The sequence below is a fragment of the Strigops habroptila genome, chromosome 4, assembly GCF_004027225.2.
Source record: "Strigops habroptila isolate Jane chromosome 4, bStrHab1.2.pri, whole genome shotgun sequence".
NCBI lineage: Eukaryota > Metazoa > Chordata > Aves > Psittaciformes > Psittacidae > Strigops > Strigops habroptila.
In genome coordinates this window covers 74,519,383-74,536,566 of record NC_046358.1, presented here as the reverse complement: position 1 = coordinate 74,536,566, position 17,184 = coordinate 74,519,383, and the positions used below count along the sequence as shown (strand labels likewise).

The 17,184-nt window shown below is 39.1% G+C and overlaps 1 protein-coding gene across 28 annotated transcripts in view; it reads left to right on the top strand.

Annotated features, from left to right (window-relative positions):
• The window catches only part of RBFOX1 (RNA binding fox-1 homolog 1), a 1,252,174-nt gene that overhangs the window by 376,746 nt on the left and 858,244 nt on the right, over positions 1-17,184 (top strand). The window contains exon 1 of one of the 28 annotated variants that reach the window (XM_030482287.1): positions 9,574-9,590. The exons of the other annotated variants lie outside the window; for them this stretch is intronic. Within the exon in view, the coding sequence (XP_030338147.1) occupies positions 9,589-9,590 (2 nt within the window). The 5' untranslated portion in view covers positions 9,574-9,588. Of the gene's footprint in view, positions 1-9,573; positions 9,591-17,184 lie in introns of those variants that run through there. 28 annotated transcript variants of the gene reach the window in all.

Here is a 17,184-nt window from a genome sequence, read left to right as displayed (position 1 = left end):
AATAGACAGGGCTTAAAGGAGTAGCACACAGAATATGAGGTGGTCTGACTGTTTATGGTCTTCATTGTGAAGATGTCTCGATTGACATCTCCAGCAGCCCTTCTTGATGTGGTTGTGCAGAAATTGAGCTGTAGTATTTCCTGAGAGCAGAAAGCTTCTGTCTCTGAGGTCCTTTCCCAAGTCATTAACGAGAAGTCATTTTTTTTATCGTTGCTCTTTGTTTTTAATTCTTTGCTTAGTTGCACATTTTATGAGTAGTTCAATCCTTTTAATTAAATAATTGATTTTTTCAGTGCCCGTAATCATTTTGGAGTCGAAATCCTTCCTCTTAAAATGTTACATTGTATATTCTTGAATATATTATCAGTACATACTGGGTTTTATCACCTATTCTGAATGTATGCTTTTCTGATTAAACAGGAAACTGTTTATGAAGTTCTCTATCAGTATTTATTACACTTTCCCTTCATAACTGTATTATTTTGCTAAAATTTAATATGCCAGAAATACAACTTACTGCAAATCAGATAATTTTATGTGTGTCCTTTAAGTTGATGAACTGAAAAATGAATGAAAACTGAAAAGAAATTTTATCTGACACGGGAGAACACTTTTGGGGTGCTGGGTTGACCAGTGGTGTGTTAAAGCAGTACTGAAGCACGTGTGACATTCTGAAGAGCACAAAGAAGTGGTCATGTTTGATTGACGGGATGGATTGCAATTAGATACTGAGCAGTAACAAATGCCAAAACTATGCTTCTCATACTTTGAAATACTACTTTTTGCCAAGAAGGTGTAGTTTAATGTCTCTTACTCTTCTGCTCCAGATTTTGTACTTTGCAAAGAACCTGTCCAGAAGTAAGAATATTTACAAGTGGAGTTTTTAATGAATATTCAGAAATTCAAGGTAGTTTCTATTGGCTCTTGTCAAGGGGAAAGAAACTGTTGGGTTTTGCAAGTATGTATCTTTCTTAGTTGCTTAAAGTTGCTCTAACATGAGACACATACCCAAATCTAAAGCTCTGTGACTGTTTTCTCAAAGCCAGTTAAAAAATCCAGAACATTTTGGAACTTTGGATGCAGTTCTAAAATCCCATGTTTCCAAACAGCAAGATATTATTGCAGCTAATGCCTTGAAAGGAACAAGGTGAATACGCAATTCTAGAATGACAGATGCCTTAGTGCCCACCTATGCAATTTGCTGACCTAAAATGAAGATAACTGCCTGGAGTGGGAAACGTAGCACAGACTGGGAGTGTCTGTCAGTGGGAGATGGACTGCAGTCACTCAGGGAGGTTTTGTAAAACTGACCAAGCAAACCCATATCCATTAAAATAATTGCCTTCTGCTTCAGCCAGGAAGGCGTAAGGGAATGTGGTTACAGCAGGTTGAGCTGAAAGTCTTGCATTGTGTTAAAGGGCAAACATGCAAAACTAACTTACTTTGAAGATGAATGGCACAACAATGACTGCAGGGCCAGATGCAGCTGTTTGTCACCAGCATTAGAAACACTGTAAATATGTATACATTTTCTCAATTGGCAAAACACTTGGTTTCAACCCTCCAGTGTACACGCCTGGCCAAGAAAGTTAAGGTTACAAAAGAAGTTATGATTCCAAAAAATGGAATTACAAGAATACAGCCTAGAATATGTTTCAAGCAATTGCTTTTTTTTTTTTTTCAGCTTCTCATCTTTAAACAAACAGTAGTGAGAGCTGGAGTAAGTAAATCTCAGCTTTCTGCTGTGTTTTGTAGTTCATTGATCTTGAGTCTGTCACAGTGCTGGTTGTGACTCAGACTTTTCCTTTTGGGCATTTATTAATCACTTTTCCATTGGATTTTTTTAGAATCTAATAAAGCATGAATACATGATAACATACTTATCTTGGTGCAGACACTCATAGGATCTTGCTCTTCTGATTGCTGTTCCAAAGGTTTTCTAGGGCTTTTATTGTCTCTGAGTTCAGGTTCTGTATTAGATGTGAGCAAGTATTGTATGATCAGAATAATAAGAAGCTAGCCTGAAAATGAGAAGACGGAGGCTCCCTTTTTGCAAGGAGTCACATGGAAAAGATGAGGGGTGATGGGCACAAAATTGCTCCTGGGAACATTCCGACTGGGCACAAGAGGAAAATTTTTCACACTGAGAACAACTAGCCATTGGAATAGTCTCCCCAGGGAAGTGGTGGCTTTCCCCAACGTTGGACACTTGTAAGATTCACCTGGACAGGACACTGGGCCATCTAGCTTAGCTCACGTCTTGCCAAGAAATGTTGGACCAGATGATCCTTGAGGTCCCTCCTAACCTGGTGTTCTGTGATTCTAGGATATATATTTTTTTCTTGATAAATTCATGAAATTTAAACTGGATGTGGAAAATCTTAACTGTTTTGAAGGTGTGAGTATGTGAAAATGTGGGTAGGAAATTTAGGAGGAGCTGTAAATGAGGAAATGCTACTATTTCAGATTAAAGATTCTAACAGCTAAAGAGATTATAGCGAAGGTGGAAGAAAATACAGTCATACTGGACAGTTGTGTTAAAAACAACAGGAAAAAAGTTTTGCTGTGTGGAAGTCAACATCATGAGATAAAACATTAGTAGATTTATATGAAAGAGGGTAGATTTAGATTAGACATTAAGAAGAAGTTCTTCCCTGTGAGAGTGGTGAGGCACTGACACAGGTTGCCCAGAGAAGCTGTGGCTGCCCCATCCCCGGCAGTGTTCAAGGGTTGGACAGGGCTTGGAGCAACCTGGTCTAGTGGAAGGTGTCCCTGCTTTTTGCAGGGGGTTTGGAAGTAAATGATCTTTAAGGTCCCTTCCAACCCAAACCATTCTATGATTCTATGTACTGCCCTGGTGGGAAAGGTCAATATGGTTGCAGTTGGTTTCCTTGAACCTAGGTTGCTCTGTAGTCTGACGGTTTGGTCTTTTATGGCTTTTTTATCTTTCAAATATCTGTATTCACACATGAGAAAATACATGCAGAAAAAAAGTCACATTTATAAAACTGTTGTCTTACAAAAACTGACAGTCTCCTGTGGAGTTTCTGATTTCAGTAGCCAAATGAGTGTTAGGCCTTTGAGAATCTTGAACAGATAGAGAGCCCTGGATCTAAACCCAAAATGTTGTGTAATTTTCTTGTTGTCTTGAAAAAGACGTATCTTTTGTATGTTTGTTCATTATATAAAAGTAGTTGTCTTCCACAAAAGTAGTTTGGCTGATGAATAGGAGTTACTCTTCCTCTGGATAGCCAGTTCCTGAGCTTCTGCTTGTGTCTTTTAAATTTGTTATTTTGTTAAATAGGTCTTAGATGTCTGCCCTTTTTTTTTTTTTTTTTTTCCCTGTACAATGTGTTGTAGAAGATTGACATTTGATAGTTTAGGAAGGGGGAAATTATACAACGTTGAATGGCACCGATCCAGGAAAAAGCCTTGATAGTCTTTGTCAGAGCCAATATTGGGATCTTTGTCTGCCCTGGCAAAAACATCCACTTTTCTCACAGTTAGGATTTTTTCCTAAATTAAGGATTGTACAATATTATGCAGATACTTCGTTGAGCAAATGAAGGTCCTGTAAACAGTCCCTATATGAAAATAAAGAATATAGTCTTAATCCCTGGGTTCAGAATATTATCTTCTGTCTTCAAATTTATGTAATTCTGTAACACTTTCCCCTGGGATGCAGCATAGTCTATGCAGTCCTTGTCCACAGAGCTTACAGTCTTGCTGCTTTGGTAGGAGAAGATACTGAAGCATCAGTTTCATGCTACTGGGTGGTTGTCAGTGATCAGTGTCACAGGAAATAATTTGATGAAATATTATCTACTATTACAGTGAAACTCTACAGTTTTCTAACCCCAAAACAAAACCAAACCCTCACTCCACAGCAGACAGTCCACTGTGTATGTGAGTTGTTACTTAAATGTCCTTTCCTTCAACATCAAAGATGAACTACCTAAAATGTTGTCTACCACATGGTGATATCCATTTTAAGCCTGTGACAATATAAATGCTAAGGAAGTCCCAGAGTGCAGTTTGAATTGAGGCACACAGAGTGACCCAGGAGGAAGATTAATGGATCTAGATAGCCTCCTGATCATTCCAGGATATTAGACCTCCCTTTCCCACTCCTTAATTTAGGACACTCTCCAAATGGCTCCTTCACTTCATGATGACCTCTTCTCTGTTGCCATCGTGATTGTATGTTAGTCTGCAGCTGACTCCACAGGAGACCGATTGAGTTTCCCCTGGTCATTACAAGTATTGAACTCTTGCCAAATACCAAAATTGTCCATGTTGCTTGTTTTGCACACTTGCTTCATTGTGAACATCCTCAACTTAAAAGCAGATTACTTCATTGTTACTGTTTTCTAATCACTGATACGTACCCATGAGTTTTTGATTTATTTGAGTTTCTCTTTCATTGTTTCTGTTTTTCAGTGTTGCTTTCATTTTGATTCAACACCAAGTCTCTGGCTGTAACTGATTATAAAATCATAGAATAGTTAGGGTTGGAAAGGACCTTAAGCTCAGCTGGTTCCAACCCCTCTGCCACGGGCAGGGACACCTCACACTAGACCAGGTTGCTCCAAGCCCTGTTCAACCTGGCCTTGAACATTGCCAGGGATGGGGCAGCCACAGCTTCTCTGGGCAATGTGTGCCAGTGCCTCACCACTCTCACAGTAAAGAATTTCTTCCCTATATCCAATCTGAATCTTCCCTGTTTAAGTTATTGAGGATCTTACACCACTCTGAGAAAAATAACCATACAGCCCAGTTGTCAGGTGGACCAGGTGAGGGGCTTCCCTGGTAGCCTAATGCACAGAGCACTCTGGAGTACAATACACAAGAGTAGATCCTCTTGCACTGTATAAGCATTATTCTAAAATTTTATGTTCTTTGATACTGAAGCCATCATTTATTCCTCCCACTATAAAATGCCTTCAAATTGGTAGGCTTTGGTGCTGGTATGATTTTTCATCCTCATTCTGGGAACTGTCATATCCAGTAAGCAACCTGATTAATCTGTGTGTGTTGGGACATACTGGTTCAAATGGGCAGAATGATGCAAGCAAGTACCTGGAACCTTTTAATCACTTTGAGCATAGTTTTGTTTACAGCAATTGCCATTTCACTGCAGCAGAGTACATAATCAACTCTTGGTGGTAACACTTCTTACTTGTTTTCCTTTTACTTCCTTTTTCTTTTTAAAGCAGTTAGCCTGAGGTTTTCCCTTTTTGCAGTGTCTCAGTCCTTGTGGTTGTATTCTTGCCTTTGAATCGATTCAAGCTGCTGTTTCGCTGTAGCCGGAGAGCCAGCTTTCTTAAGATATGTATGTTTGTTTGAACGTGAGTGCATTTTAAAAAGGAATTGGGTGTTGCTGGGTTTGAGTATGTGCAAACTTCTCTATGTAGGAACCTAAATATTTTATTATATTAAATATATGAAGGTGCTTTTTTGCTATAGTGTATCCAACTGTTTATCACAATAAACTTCTGGTACTGGGATCTAAGTAGTTCTGCAGGTCTGTAGGGGTCTCTTGGAGACAGCTGAAAGGGATGGTGAGGTGATGGTACCATCTCTGATTACCAGGTAAAACCCTCTTGTTAAAGAAAAGAAGTAATTTAAAACAGTTTTTAAACAGAAACAATTAGTGATCAAATTTAGAAAGATACAGTTTCCGTACAAATTTTATACAAAGCATGTAACAGCAATAATAGATAATAAAGGACAAGATAATAAAATAATACATTAAAATAAAGCCAAATATTTAAATAATTAGACATAAGCGAGTCATAAAAATCTCTTGTTATAATGAGAGGTGTCCATCTTTTTTGTTACAAGAAGCTGTAGTATTGTTCCAGTTTCTTTAAAAATCAGATAATCTTTGCTTTTGCACTGCTAAGTCTTATATTTTTATGCCAAGAGCTCTTTTATTAAGTTCAGTTATGCTGATGCTGTGGATCTGTGTCAGTTTTGTTGACTACCATCAAAAGCAGGGAAGCCTTTCTTGCTCAGTTGAAGGGTTTTCCCCCCCATCTTCTAAAAACCATCATGAGTGTTGCACTAGCCAGATATTATGGTCTCCATTTGTATCTAGTAGAATTATTTCCATTTTGAAAAGAAAAAATTGCAAAAAAAAAAAAAAGGGGAGTGCAGATATCTCCTGGTAGCCCTTGTTGTATGTGTGTTTCCCAAGTATGGCATTTGCCAGTCGTGATCTTCCTATGTGTTCTTCTCTGTTGGTTCTGGAACTACTGAGGTATAAGTAGCAATTAACAGTTTTATTTTTGCTAGTATTGCAGCTGTCTAGTTCTGCTAAACTTGCTATTTATCGAAGAGATAGGAAAGGAAGGTTTGCATGAGGCATTGTAATAACACTGAAGTGTGAAAGCGCTTTTGTTCTGAGCACACAAGGATTCAGAATGCTTTGGACGTTGTTTGCTCACAGTCTTTTTCATAGTTTAATTTTCTCAGTTTGCCTGTGACAGAAATTGCAGGGGGAGGCCTGTACCAGCAAATAATCATATTATTGTCCCCAGCCGGCAACTCAGCCCCACAGAGCTGCTCCCTCCCTCCTAGGGGGATGGGGGACAGAATTGAAAGATAAAAGTGAGAAAACTCTTAGGTTGAGACATAGGCAGTTTAATATCTAAAGCAAAAGCCACACACACAAGGGCAGGAAAGTGTTCAGCCATCGCCAGTCATGCGTCATGGTGACGTGGGAAGACAGACACCATCACTCTGAATGTGACCCCTTCCTTCTTCTTCCCTCAGCTTCGCATGCTGACCATGACACCATATGGCATGGGATATCCCTTGGGTCAGTTGGGGTCAGCTGTCCTATCTGCATCACCTTCTACTTCCTGTTGCACCCCAACCTCCTCACTGGTAGGGTGAGCAGAAGAGGCCTTGACTGTGTAAGCGCTGCTCAGTGATAACTAAAACATCCCAGCGTTATCAGCACTGTTCCAGCACAAATCCAAAACACAGCCCCTTACCAACTACTGGGAAGAAAATTAACTCTCCCAGCCAAAACCAGCACAGTTATTCACCATGTCCAATTGCTTGACTTAGAGGAACTTGCTGGTTTTAGGCTTTATCAGTACTTTTACAGTGGGGAGTAAAGGAGAAAGGATCACTAAACAGGCAGTTTAACATATGGCAAAATCCTTCTTTTAGAAGGGACATCAGCACGTTGCTGATGAGTGTTGCTGGGATATGTTGGTAACATCATACGTTACTATAGTTGTGCACATGCACACAAACGTGCACACACAGAGTACCAATGTGGTGCATATGGTACCAAATGTTCCGTGTCTCTTCCTCAAAATGTCTTAAATCTCTGGCTTGTGTTTCTGATGCCAGAGGTTGAAGTTTTCAATGTGCTGCTTGGCAGACAGTGGGTTGCACTGGTAGGAAGTGTGCATGGTTGTATTTCAGGCTTACTCTAGAAAATGTGGCTTTTGGAGGAAAGTTGTAGAGTACTCTTGTCTCCTTGGCTGCTCTTCAGCCATTTTTTCTGTAATTAGCGGTAGTACCAATAATACAGGTAAAAATCAAGTCTCTCAACAGTTAATGGTAATGCAGGTACCAGCGCCTTCTTTCCCATCAGCACTATTATCTGGGCTTGAATAGCAAATTTATTTTACAGTGATGACCACAGAGTTCGAATTCTGATGAATTCATCAGTCTGTGTCCTGAAACGCGGTGCAATTGATCTCTGACTGACATTGCGTGCCTGACATTGTGGTGTTCTGGGGTTTTGTTGTGGGGTTTTTTATTGTTGTGTTTGGTGTTTTTTGTGTTGTTGAATAAAATAATAATAGCGCATGAATAATATCAATGTTGCTTTATAAACATCTTAAAACAGATGCAATTCTTAATAAATATAACTAAAAGTCAGTATAATGCTTTTCTGTGTTAAAGCTTAGCAACAGGCAAAATAAAGGAAAATAAGGAAGTTTCCTGTGAAGTTAAAGATAACTTAGTATTTTTCCTTTCCATATTTGCGCTGTTAGAAAGTAGTAGACTAAAATGTGAATCCAAATTTCTAAGGTATGTATATTCTAGGGAATAGTACATTTTACAATAATAAAAATGTTTTACCTGCTGAAGTGTTAAATATTTTGCCACTGATTGTACAAGAAACAGAAAGATTGGACACTTCATTTCTAATGTGGAAAATTTTATGTATTTATTAACTTTTTTTCAAGTGAGAATACCTTTCGGTTTCTTAGGAGTTGTTTAAAATACAAATTGAAGTGAAAAAAATATTGTTGTTGTCCTTGGAATAGTTTTGTTACGAATTTTCATGGTATATGATCATACTGTTCACAAGAAAATTAGAATACATGCAGGTAAGGTAGAAATTGAGAGCAAGTGAACTAGGTGATGAACTCTTCCTTTCTACTTATTTCTGACTTTCGTTTGCCAGAATCAAACTATTCAGCACCTGCAGTTCTTTGTGCTTTGCTATGTAAGAGTTAACTTTGCCTATACAGGAATGCTCTTTTAGTGGATGCACCTTTATCAGCTGAGGTAAATTTTAGGCAATAATTTGGTTTCTTTATTCCTGTAAATGTGTTTAAATGAAGCACTGCACCTCTAATATTAGAAGATCTTAGTGTTGTTGTCTTTTAAGCACATCCTTAGCCCATGTCTGTTCCACATTGCCATAAGAAATGAGTTGCTGCATTACATTGTACTAACACCTCATACAGCATTTGCTGTTCATTTTGCTATTTAAAATGCATATAGTTTGTTCTCAAGTTTCATCTTCTTGGAAGGTCTCCGAAGTAAGTCCAAAGAGTTATGGACCTTCTCTCATTTAAATCAATAGGAAAGAATACTGGTCATAACAGGAAAGAACAACACTGTTGGTGTCTTTTAATCTTCTATCATGTGGGCTCCTCTTGTTACCTCCTGTGTTAGTTTTGCCAGTACATGAGAGCAGCTCATAGTGGAGCTTGGACCATTGAGGATCACTGTGCTTAGAGTCCTCTGAGTTGCTACGGGGCAAGCTGGTCTGATTTTTCCTTTTATTTTCATTAATGTCTTGGGCCTAACACTTGTGCAGTGACTGTGGTGGTAGTGTGCTGAGAATGGGGGAAACTGGTGATCCCATAGTCAAAGACTGGCTTTGAGGATCTCCAAAGGATGTGCTTTTTCTCTCACTCCAGTGAAAGGATTTTAAGAATCTGGAATGACATTTTAAAGAGTAGGAAGATTTTAGGGTAATAACATATTCCCCTTTTTTTCCATTTTAAGAATTTGCTCTGCTGATGTTTAATATATAAAAAGTGTAAATAATTTAATAAAAACTGTCTCAAATGAGGAATTGAAAGGGAATTCCAAATGCATGTTATAACACAGTACTCTTGCAGCTTGACACTTCTGTATGGGTGGTCCTTCCTGGCAGAGTGCTGAAAAGAGTAAGAAATGCCCCATGTTAGGACTGTGAAAGCACGCACATCTATGAAAGATGGACAGACTGGCGACAAGAGAAGCATGGCTGGTGTCACGAGATGAACTGTGTATTTCTTATGATAGCTAAACATGTGAACTGGATGGCGTTTCCTGCGGAGTATGTGAGTAGTTGGATTCTTGTGAAATTGCTTATGAATTACTTGCCCTTGTGCTGATGCTGTGTGTGGTGCATAAACGCTTACGGCTCTGTGGTTGTGCCTCTGTGTGTTCGTGGCAGTCAGCTGTGTTCCCTGGTGAGCTCTTGGGAAGCTGTCAGTGAGCTCTTGATTTTACACTGCACTGTGCTGTTTGTTTTGCCTAACAGGTTGGTGTACATTGTCTTCTTCCCCTGAGTGGAGGGCTACGTGAACTACTGCTTTATGGCTGAGACATAAAAATGTGAGCCAGGCAAACCGGTACTGCTTCTCCTTCCTCTTGTCAGAACCACATATTGATCTGATTTTCTAATGGGCTGTAAGGTTTTTAGTTAAACTTTTGTAAGGAAGACAGCTCTGTATTTTTTTGTGTTTAAAAACTACTGTCACTTCTAGTATGTCTGACCTACGAAATACAGATGCTGGTTAGTGCATAGAGTAAAATACACAAGTGCATACAGTAAAAATAGACACAGATAATGAAGTAGAAAGGTGAATTTGGTGTTTGCATTTATCCTTTCAGATCTAGTAAATGTATATAGCTAATGAACTGAGTAAAAGAATTGACCTCGCAGCTGACAGTTGATTTGGAAATGCAAAAATTTAAGGAAGGTGTTTTGCTTTCCACTAAGCACAGCCTGGCAATTGTTCATATTTAAGGATTCACATCATTGTTACTAATACTAAATTTATGTCTCAGTACGTATGTGCAATACATCTGAGTTGGTGACACTATGAGCTACAATTTTTAATTCCTTCTATTTTGCGTTTAAATCATCAACCATAACTTTGTGTTACAGCATACACGAGGGAGGAAATGTTAAGCTGTGATTCTGACAGCAAACATTAAATGAATATATCACATGCTTTTCAAATAATAAATTTAGAAGTGTATGAAGATTTACAGACTATTCCATATTCACAATGATGCCAAGTTAGAGCTGCTTTAGGAGCTACATGCATTAACTACAATTTGTGACTTCCACATGCTGTAGTTTTGAAAGCTGTTCAGTCTTCTGGACTATAACCTGGTTATCAAAATACCTGTGTAGATTGCGTGGAATGATAAGAGAGAATGGATCTTCTCCAGCGTATTTAGGTACCACTTTCAGTATACGGTTTGCTAGACGATTGGTGTGTTATCTTTACATGTATCCTTTTGCTATGGTGCTAATACAAATTAAATCTGTTCTTTTAATTTGCTAACCATTACTGTGAAACAATAGGTACTATTATGAGCTTTGCCTGAGTGACAGGTGTAGTTAAATCTTTGGATAGTAAATTGGAAATACTAGTCTTTTGTTGGCAAGAAAATTAGGGAAATAATTATTTGAATGTAAATTGTCTGCCCTATAACTGAGTATTTTTATACAAATTAGGCAAAAATAATTTCCTGTGATACTTTTGAAATCAAATATGAAAGTGAATAATGTTTGTGAAGACTGTTTAGCTACAAAATCTCATGCACACTTTAACATTGGGAAGCATAGAATACTTTAATTTGTCATATTCACATATAGACAATGTTGTTTTGTTATGTAGCCCCATTAGATAAGAAGAAAATGTTGAGGGCATTAAATCCTAATCTTTAGAGAAATGCATTTATAGAATGCCAGCAGATGTCAGTATGTTCTTGTCAGATAGCCCTTTTGTTTTTAAACAATAACTTTCCTTAAATCGTGTAGGAGGAAGTAGCAAGGGTTGTAACACTCTCTTAATGCAGGTGTTTAATTCAAATATTTTACTGAAAAAGGATTTTTTTTTTTACCTGTTTTCTAGACTTGGGCTAGCACGATGTCTGTGCACACACTAGCTTTCACTGTACGTAACTGTTCATCAGTCTGCTTAAAGAACAGTTTAAAATACTTTGCTGAATGGGGATGTATTACTGATAGCATGGCACCTTCATTTCTAGTAGAACTTTTTGGTTTTTCTTTGTAGAACATTTTGTATATAGATTTCCTTCATATATTCTGAGGCATTTGGAAAATGCTGGCACACTTCTTTCTGTTTGCGTAGCTAGTGTGTTTGAACTCTGATGTGTTTAATCAAATCTGTCTCTGTAATTGGGAGATTATTTTGTCACCATTTATATGTTGTAATCAAAAAGAGATGAGCTGTTTCTTCTTTGTATTTCAAAAATCAATAGCATTGTGACATTGTGGAGAAGCCTTTCCCTTCTCTGAAAGTGCAACATGATGCCATATAGTGGGAAAGGATATAGAATTCATAGTCTGGAGTACTCACCATATTAAGCTGACCTCAGTTTTTAAAAGGATGACTTAAACATCATAGAAAGTTGCTAGGTTGCACTTTTAGGATGGTGGTCACGTGGTGCTTTAATAAGGTATGGATGAACAGACGGAACCTGTAGTCCTCATGAAGGAAGTTTGCAGCCTACTGACACGTAATCCAGAGTGAGTCTGTGCCTGAGACTGTTACACGGGTAGCCTAGAGGTGGTATTAAAGCTCCATTGAAGGTTTTGTTTTTGTTTTTCTCCCTGTGTTTGTCAGTGTTGTCTCTTTAAGGAGGGATATTCTGCACCTAAAAGAAGATACCTCTACTTTTCCTAACATGTAACTTAAATACTTCAGTCTTGGTTTCGACCTCTGTCCATCTTAGCCATCACCACCACCACCAGAAGGGTAAACCCCATGATTTTCAGCGTCGGTTGCCTGGAGCACAGGGTGCCCCAATACAGTAGGCGTTGGAAGAAGTGGTAAGAATCCTGTCAGAAAACAAAAGGCCATTTACTTAAGCTTCTGTTAGGGAGGTAATGTAAATAGCTCCCTTACATTTTGGCCTAGAGTGGGGTTTTTTTTCGTAAATTCACAGTCATAAAATACTGTAGCTGTCACTTGAGGCTTTTTAGTTACATTTCCAAGCATAAATTTATTTAAAGTTTTCTCTTTCTTCAACCGTTTTTTAAAACAAAAAGAGTTTGTTTTACATGCAAGACCTATTTGTTGTGACTGATTCCTTGCTGCTTCTCATCTCAGAATGTTTGTGGGATTTTCAGATCATGCAGCTGAGAATCAAGGCAGGCAAAACAGGTAAGAAAGATACTTACCTCTGAAGTAAAAAAACTAAACCGATACAGTATTACTGAGGTTGTAGTTCTGGAAATGAGACATTTTTATTTTCAAAGGGTGGTTGTATTGTATTTGCCCTTATACTTTTTCTAGAGATACTGATAAACACCCCAAATCCTGTTAAATATCAAGTTAAATCAGTTCTAAGCAACTTTTTGCATGATATACTGATGTATTTTAATTCAGGGTTTGGCTTGCTTGCCTGGAGCTGAATGGAAAGAGTTAGAAAATTATAGTTCTCTTTTTATTTTAGGGTAGGGATAAAAGAAAATCTAAAAAAAAAAAGAAAAAAGAAAAATGTAGATGTTTGAGAGTCTGCTTGTGTAATGTTTGAGAATTTATCTTCTCTCTTTGTAGTGAAAATAAAAGGCAAAAATTATTTTTCTACCACTGAACAAAGAAAAATAAGCAGTATCATTTATTGTTTTGACATATTTTCTTCCATGGCAATGTAAGCACTTTCTGATAGTTGACTCCTACTAATTTTCTCCTGAGTATGCCTTTTGAAAAGCTGCAAAATATATATGTAATTAATTTCCATGTGTAGCTGGCAGTGCTATTGCACCTTGGACTCCTGAAACTCAGATTCTCAGCAAAAATGGGTGGAATCTCCATCATGCTGTACCATACTTAACAACAGTTCTAAAAAACTGTATTTATTTCACTGAAATTCATGGTCAACCCGAAGGACTTTTACTACAGCTTCTGTTTTATTGCATACAGAAGTTTTATTTATGAAGATTTAGGCTTTACAATGGTTAAATGAAGGAAGCTGGTTTTCTTGTGATAATATAGACATATGGATTAAAATACCAAATGTGAGCATTTACATGTGGCTTTCAAAGCTTGCTCATTCAATCTGTATGTTGACATACGTTAGTTGAGAGCAGATGAACGACTTGGTTGTTCATTTTGTCCATGTACTTCATACATAAATGTCTGAAAATGTGATCTTGCTGTCAAGATAGTGAAGAAGTAATACAATAAATCTTGACATTAATTTTGATTTCTCAAAACTAATTATTTTAAATAAATCTGAACTCTAAAATGAACTATAGAACATTTGAAGCTTGTTGGAAGCATATACAAGTCTAGATGGGTTGGTCAACTTTAGTACAAAAATAAATACAACTTCAAATTTTCTGCAATATGCGATAGCTCTAATGGCATCAACTTTGTTAATTTTGACTTTGATAGCTTCATAAAAGCCTATGAAACTACCCAGAAAGAGATTTGTCGTGATGTGTTCCGCACCCTTGAAAAAAACCAAGGGTTCTGTCTAACACATGCCCTCAAATACATTTAAACTTTTTTTTCTTTTAATTGCAATTTGTTTGAGGTTTTTTCCCAACTCATTCCCAAAACATTTCTAGAAATAGATGTGTCAGTAGATTGTTTATTGATACAAACACAGAGATAGGGTTTACTTGTGTACTCAGATCTCTGCTGCAATATAATACATCCAGCTTGGGAGTTTTCCTGTAAGAACAGTATGAAAAACTTTCCCAAAGCAGGGTGTCTCTTTTTGACTGCTCATTAGGAGGCTTCCCAGGCAGAATGTCAAAAAGACAATACAGTGGAAGTGCAGTGCAGTGAGTGGCAATTGCTTTCATGAAAATGGACAGGTAACTTATGGAGAAATAGTCCTCTAATATGGTAATTGGTGAACAGACTGAAAGAAACCACACGCAGAATGCATCTCAATGTACATTTCTCTTCCTGAAAGAAATGAAAAATGCAATCCTCCTCATGGGAGTAAAATGAGGTGTTGTAAAGGTGATGTGTCGTAGGAAGACAGAATTGATAGCTCCACAGGAAACATTCACAGATGGCATACTTCTAGTTCCCTGGCAGAAGCAGCCCTGCTGCACTATCATCAGAAATGGATGCTGAAAGTGTGACGAGTTATGGATTGTAAAATCTATGATATAATTTTCCATATAAGGTGATTTGGGACATAGCTTTGTAATGAAAGTCTAGAGAGTTCCTTAATCTGTTCTCTCTAAACTACATGATTTCATGTATGCGGGAATATTATGGAGTCATCAGAATAGCACAGGGATTATAAGATATTCTTGTAGTAAAACTTGTGATTGCAGTTGAGTTTTAATAACAACATTCAGCAAAAAAATTTCAGTTAAAGATATTTTTAATTTGGCAGTGACTTACCCTTCTTAATTCCTGACAACTTCCTTTACTAAGGCTTTCAGGACTCCAGGTGTATTGTCACCTCTGTGCTTTTCCCTTTTGTTCCTTTACTGTTTGGTGCTGTGACAGCATCTCCCAATTGCACTGGGAATGGGGAAGCAACCAACTGGACTTTATATGAATCTCTCACGATCTCACCCAAACCTGCATGAAACCCTAGATTCTCTCTCTTAAAAGGTAACTTCCTCCCTGTCCCCCAGATTTTCCATGTCCAATACAATTTTTCTGACCATGGAAACAGCAATTTCTGCTGGATCACCTCCTTCAGGGAGCAGGATCACCTCCTTCAAGTGAAGGAGGTGAACATTTGTCCTGTGATGATGTGCTTTTACTAGTTCCAAATATAATTCATAGAATTCCTGAAGAGAAGACCCCAAACTGAAAATTAGAAAAATAATTTAGAGAAGTAGTTTCACTCCACTCTGTCATACGGGAGGTGTCAAGACTGTGTGATGACAAAGTGGTACGACTCACCATCCCTGTGAACTGCACATCACGGGGAGTTCTTGACATACGTTGCAATACCCATATTCCTCATGCCTGCATTGCTTGCCTAAAGCACATGGAATAGCTACAAGGTAGAAGAGTCTGACAGGGTTAACTGTTAGTTGAAAAAAGACATCAAAACCACGAGTCTCTTGACATAAGAATAGAGAACAGGTGAAGTAAGTATCACTAGTAATATAAATGCCTTACCAGATCTGTAGCTAGTCCTTTTATTTCCCATGTTGGAACATACACCAATGCGACTGTTTCTCTGGTGCTCTTGCACAGAGACTGGTTTGAGGGTCAGCAATCTGACTGAGGTTATTTGGAGAAGTACAGCTGTCTAAAACACAATCTTTCCTTTCAGACTATTCCTTTGAAACATTGTTGATGATTTTTAGCACCAAAACAAACCAGCTTTATGGCACTGGAGTGACTGGCTGGTGGCTTAAAGGTGTCAATCACCGTGTGTGGTGGTTTGACTGTGGCTAGTGGCTAGGTGCCTATGAAGGTTGAGGTAAAGATGGGGAGATAACTTACCCATGTCCTCACGGGCAAAATGGAGTTTTTTAATTTATTGCCAATTAAAATAGAGTTGGATTGTGAGAAATAAAATAAAATAAAACACTGCTTCTTCCTCTCCACCTCCCCTTCCTTTTAAGAATTAACTTCACTCCTTCTGTCCTAATGCTTCCACCTCCTTCCCGAGTGGTGCAGGAAGATGGGGAGAGGGGGCTGTGGTCAGCCCGTGGCAGCTCCTCTCTGCCGCTCCTTTCTCCTCACACTCTCCCCCTGCTCCGTCATGGCTTCCCTGGGGTTGCCGGCGAATCTCTGCCCCCTCCTGCTCTCGGGCTGGTTCTCACACACTCTCCTCACAGTTGCGGGCATTTTGTCCTTTCATCAGCGGGTTCTCCCCGAGCTGCCACAGCCCGGCTGGGGGGCTCAGCTGTGGCCTGGAGCGGGGCGGCCGGAACCGGTAGGAGCCGGCAGGGGGTAGTCCCCCATCCCCTCACACAGCCCCGCCGCAGCGCCTGGCTCTGACGCCGGCTCCACCGTCTCTCAGTAAGACCTGTGTTTTTGTTACCTGTCCTGCTGTAACTGTTCTTATCTACTGATAATGGCGGAAAGAAAGTATTGCGCTTTAGGGCCTTGGTAGCGATGGAGGAATCAGCCTCAGGGTAAACCGGAGGAGGACAGAGAGGTGGGGGCTGGGGGGCTTGGGTACTTCTGTCTCTGGGGCTGTTGGAGCAAGTCCAGAGGAGGGCCATGAGGATGATAAGAGGGCTGGAGCACCTCCTGTGTGAAGTCAGGCTGAGAAGTTTGGGGCTGTTCAGCCCGAAGAAGAGAAGCTGCATGGAGATCTCGTAGCAGCCTTCCAGTGTCTGAAGGGGGCCTATGAGGATGCTGGAGAGGGACTCTTCATTTGGGATTGTAGTGATAGGACAAGAGGTAATGGCTTCAAACTTAAACAGGGGAAGTTCAGGTTAGATAAAAGGAAGAAGTTCTTCACTGTGAGGATGGTGAGGCACTGGAACAGGCTGTCCAGAGAAGTGGTAAATGCTCCATCCCTGACAGTGTTGAAGGCCAGGTTGGACAGAGTCTTGAGGGATGTGGTTTAGGGTGAGGAATCCCTGCCCATGGCAGGGGAGTTGGAACTAGATGATCTTGAGGTCCTTTCCAACCCTAACTATTCTATGATTCTGTGTGTCTTTGGGAAAGTAGATTTGAGGTACCTTACAGATACCTGTAAGCTTTGTTTGAAGTGCCAAATGGT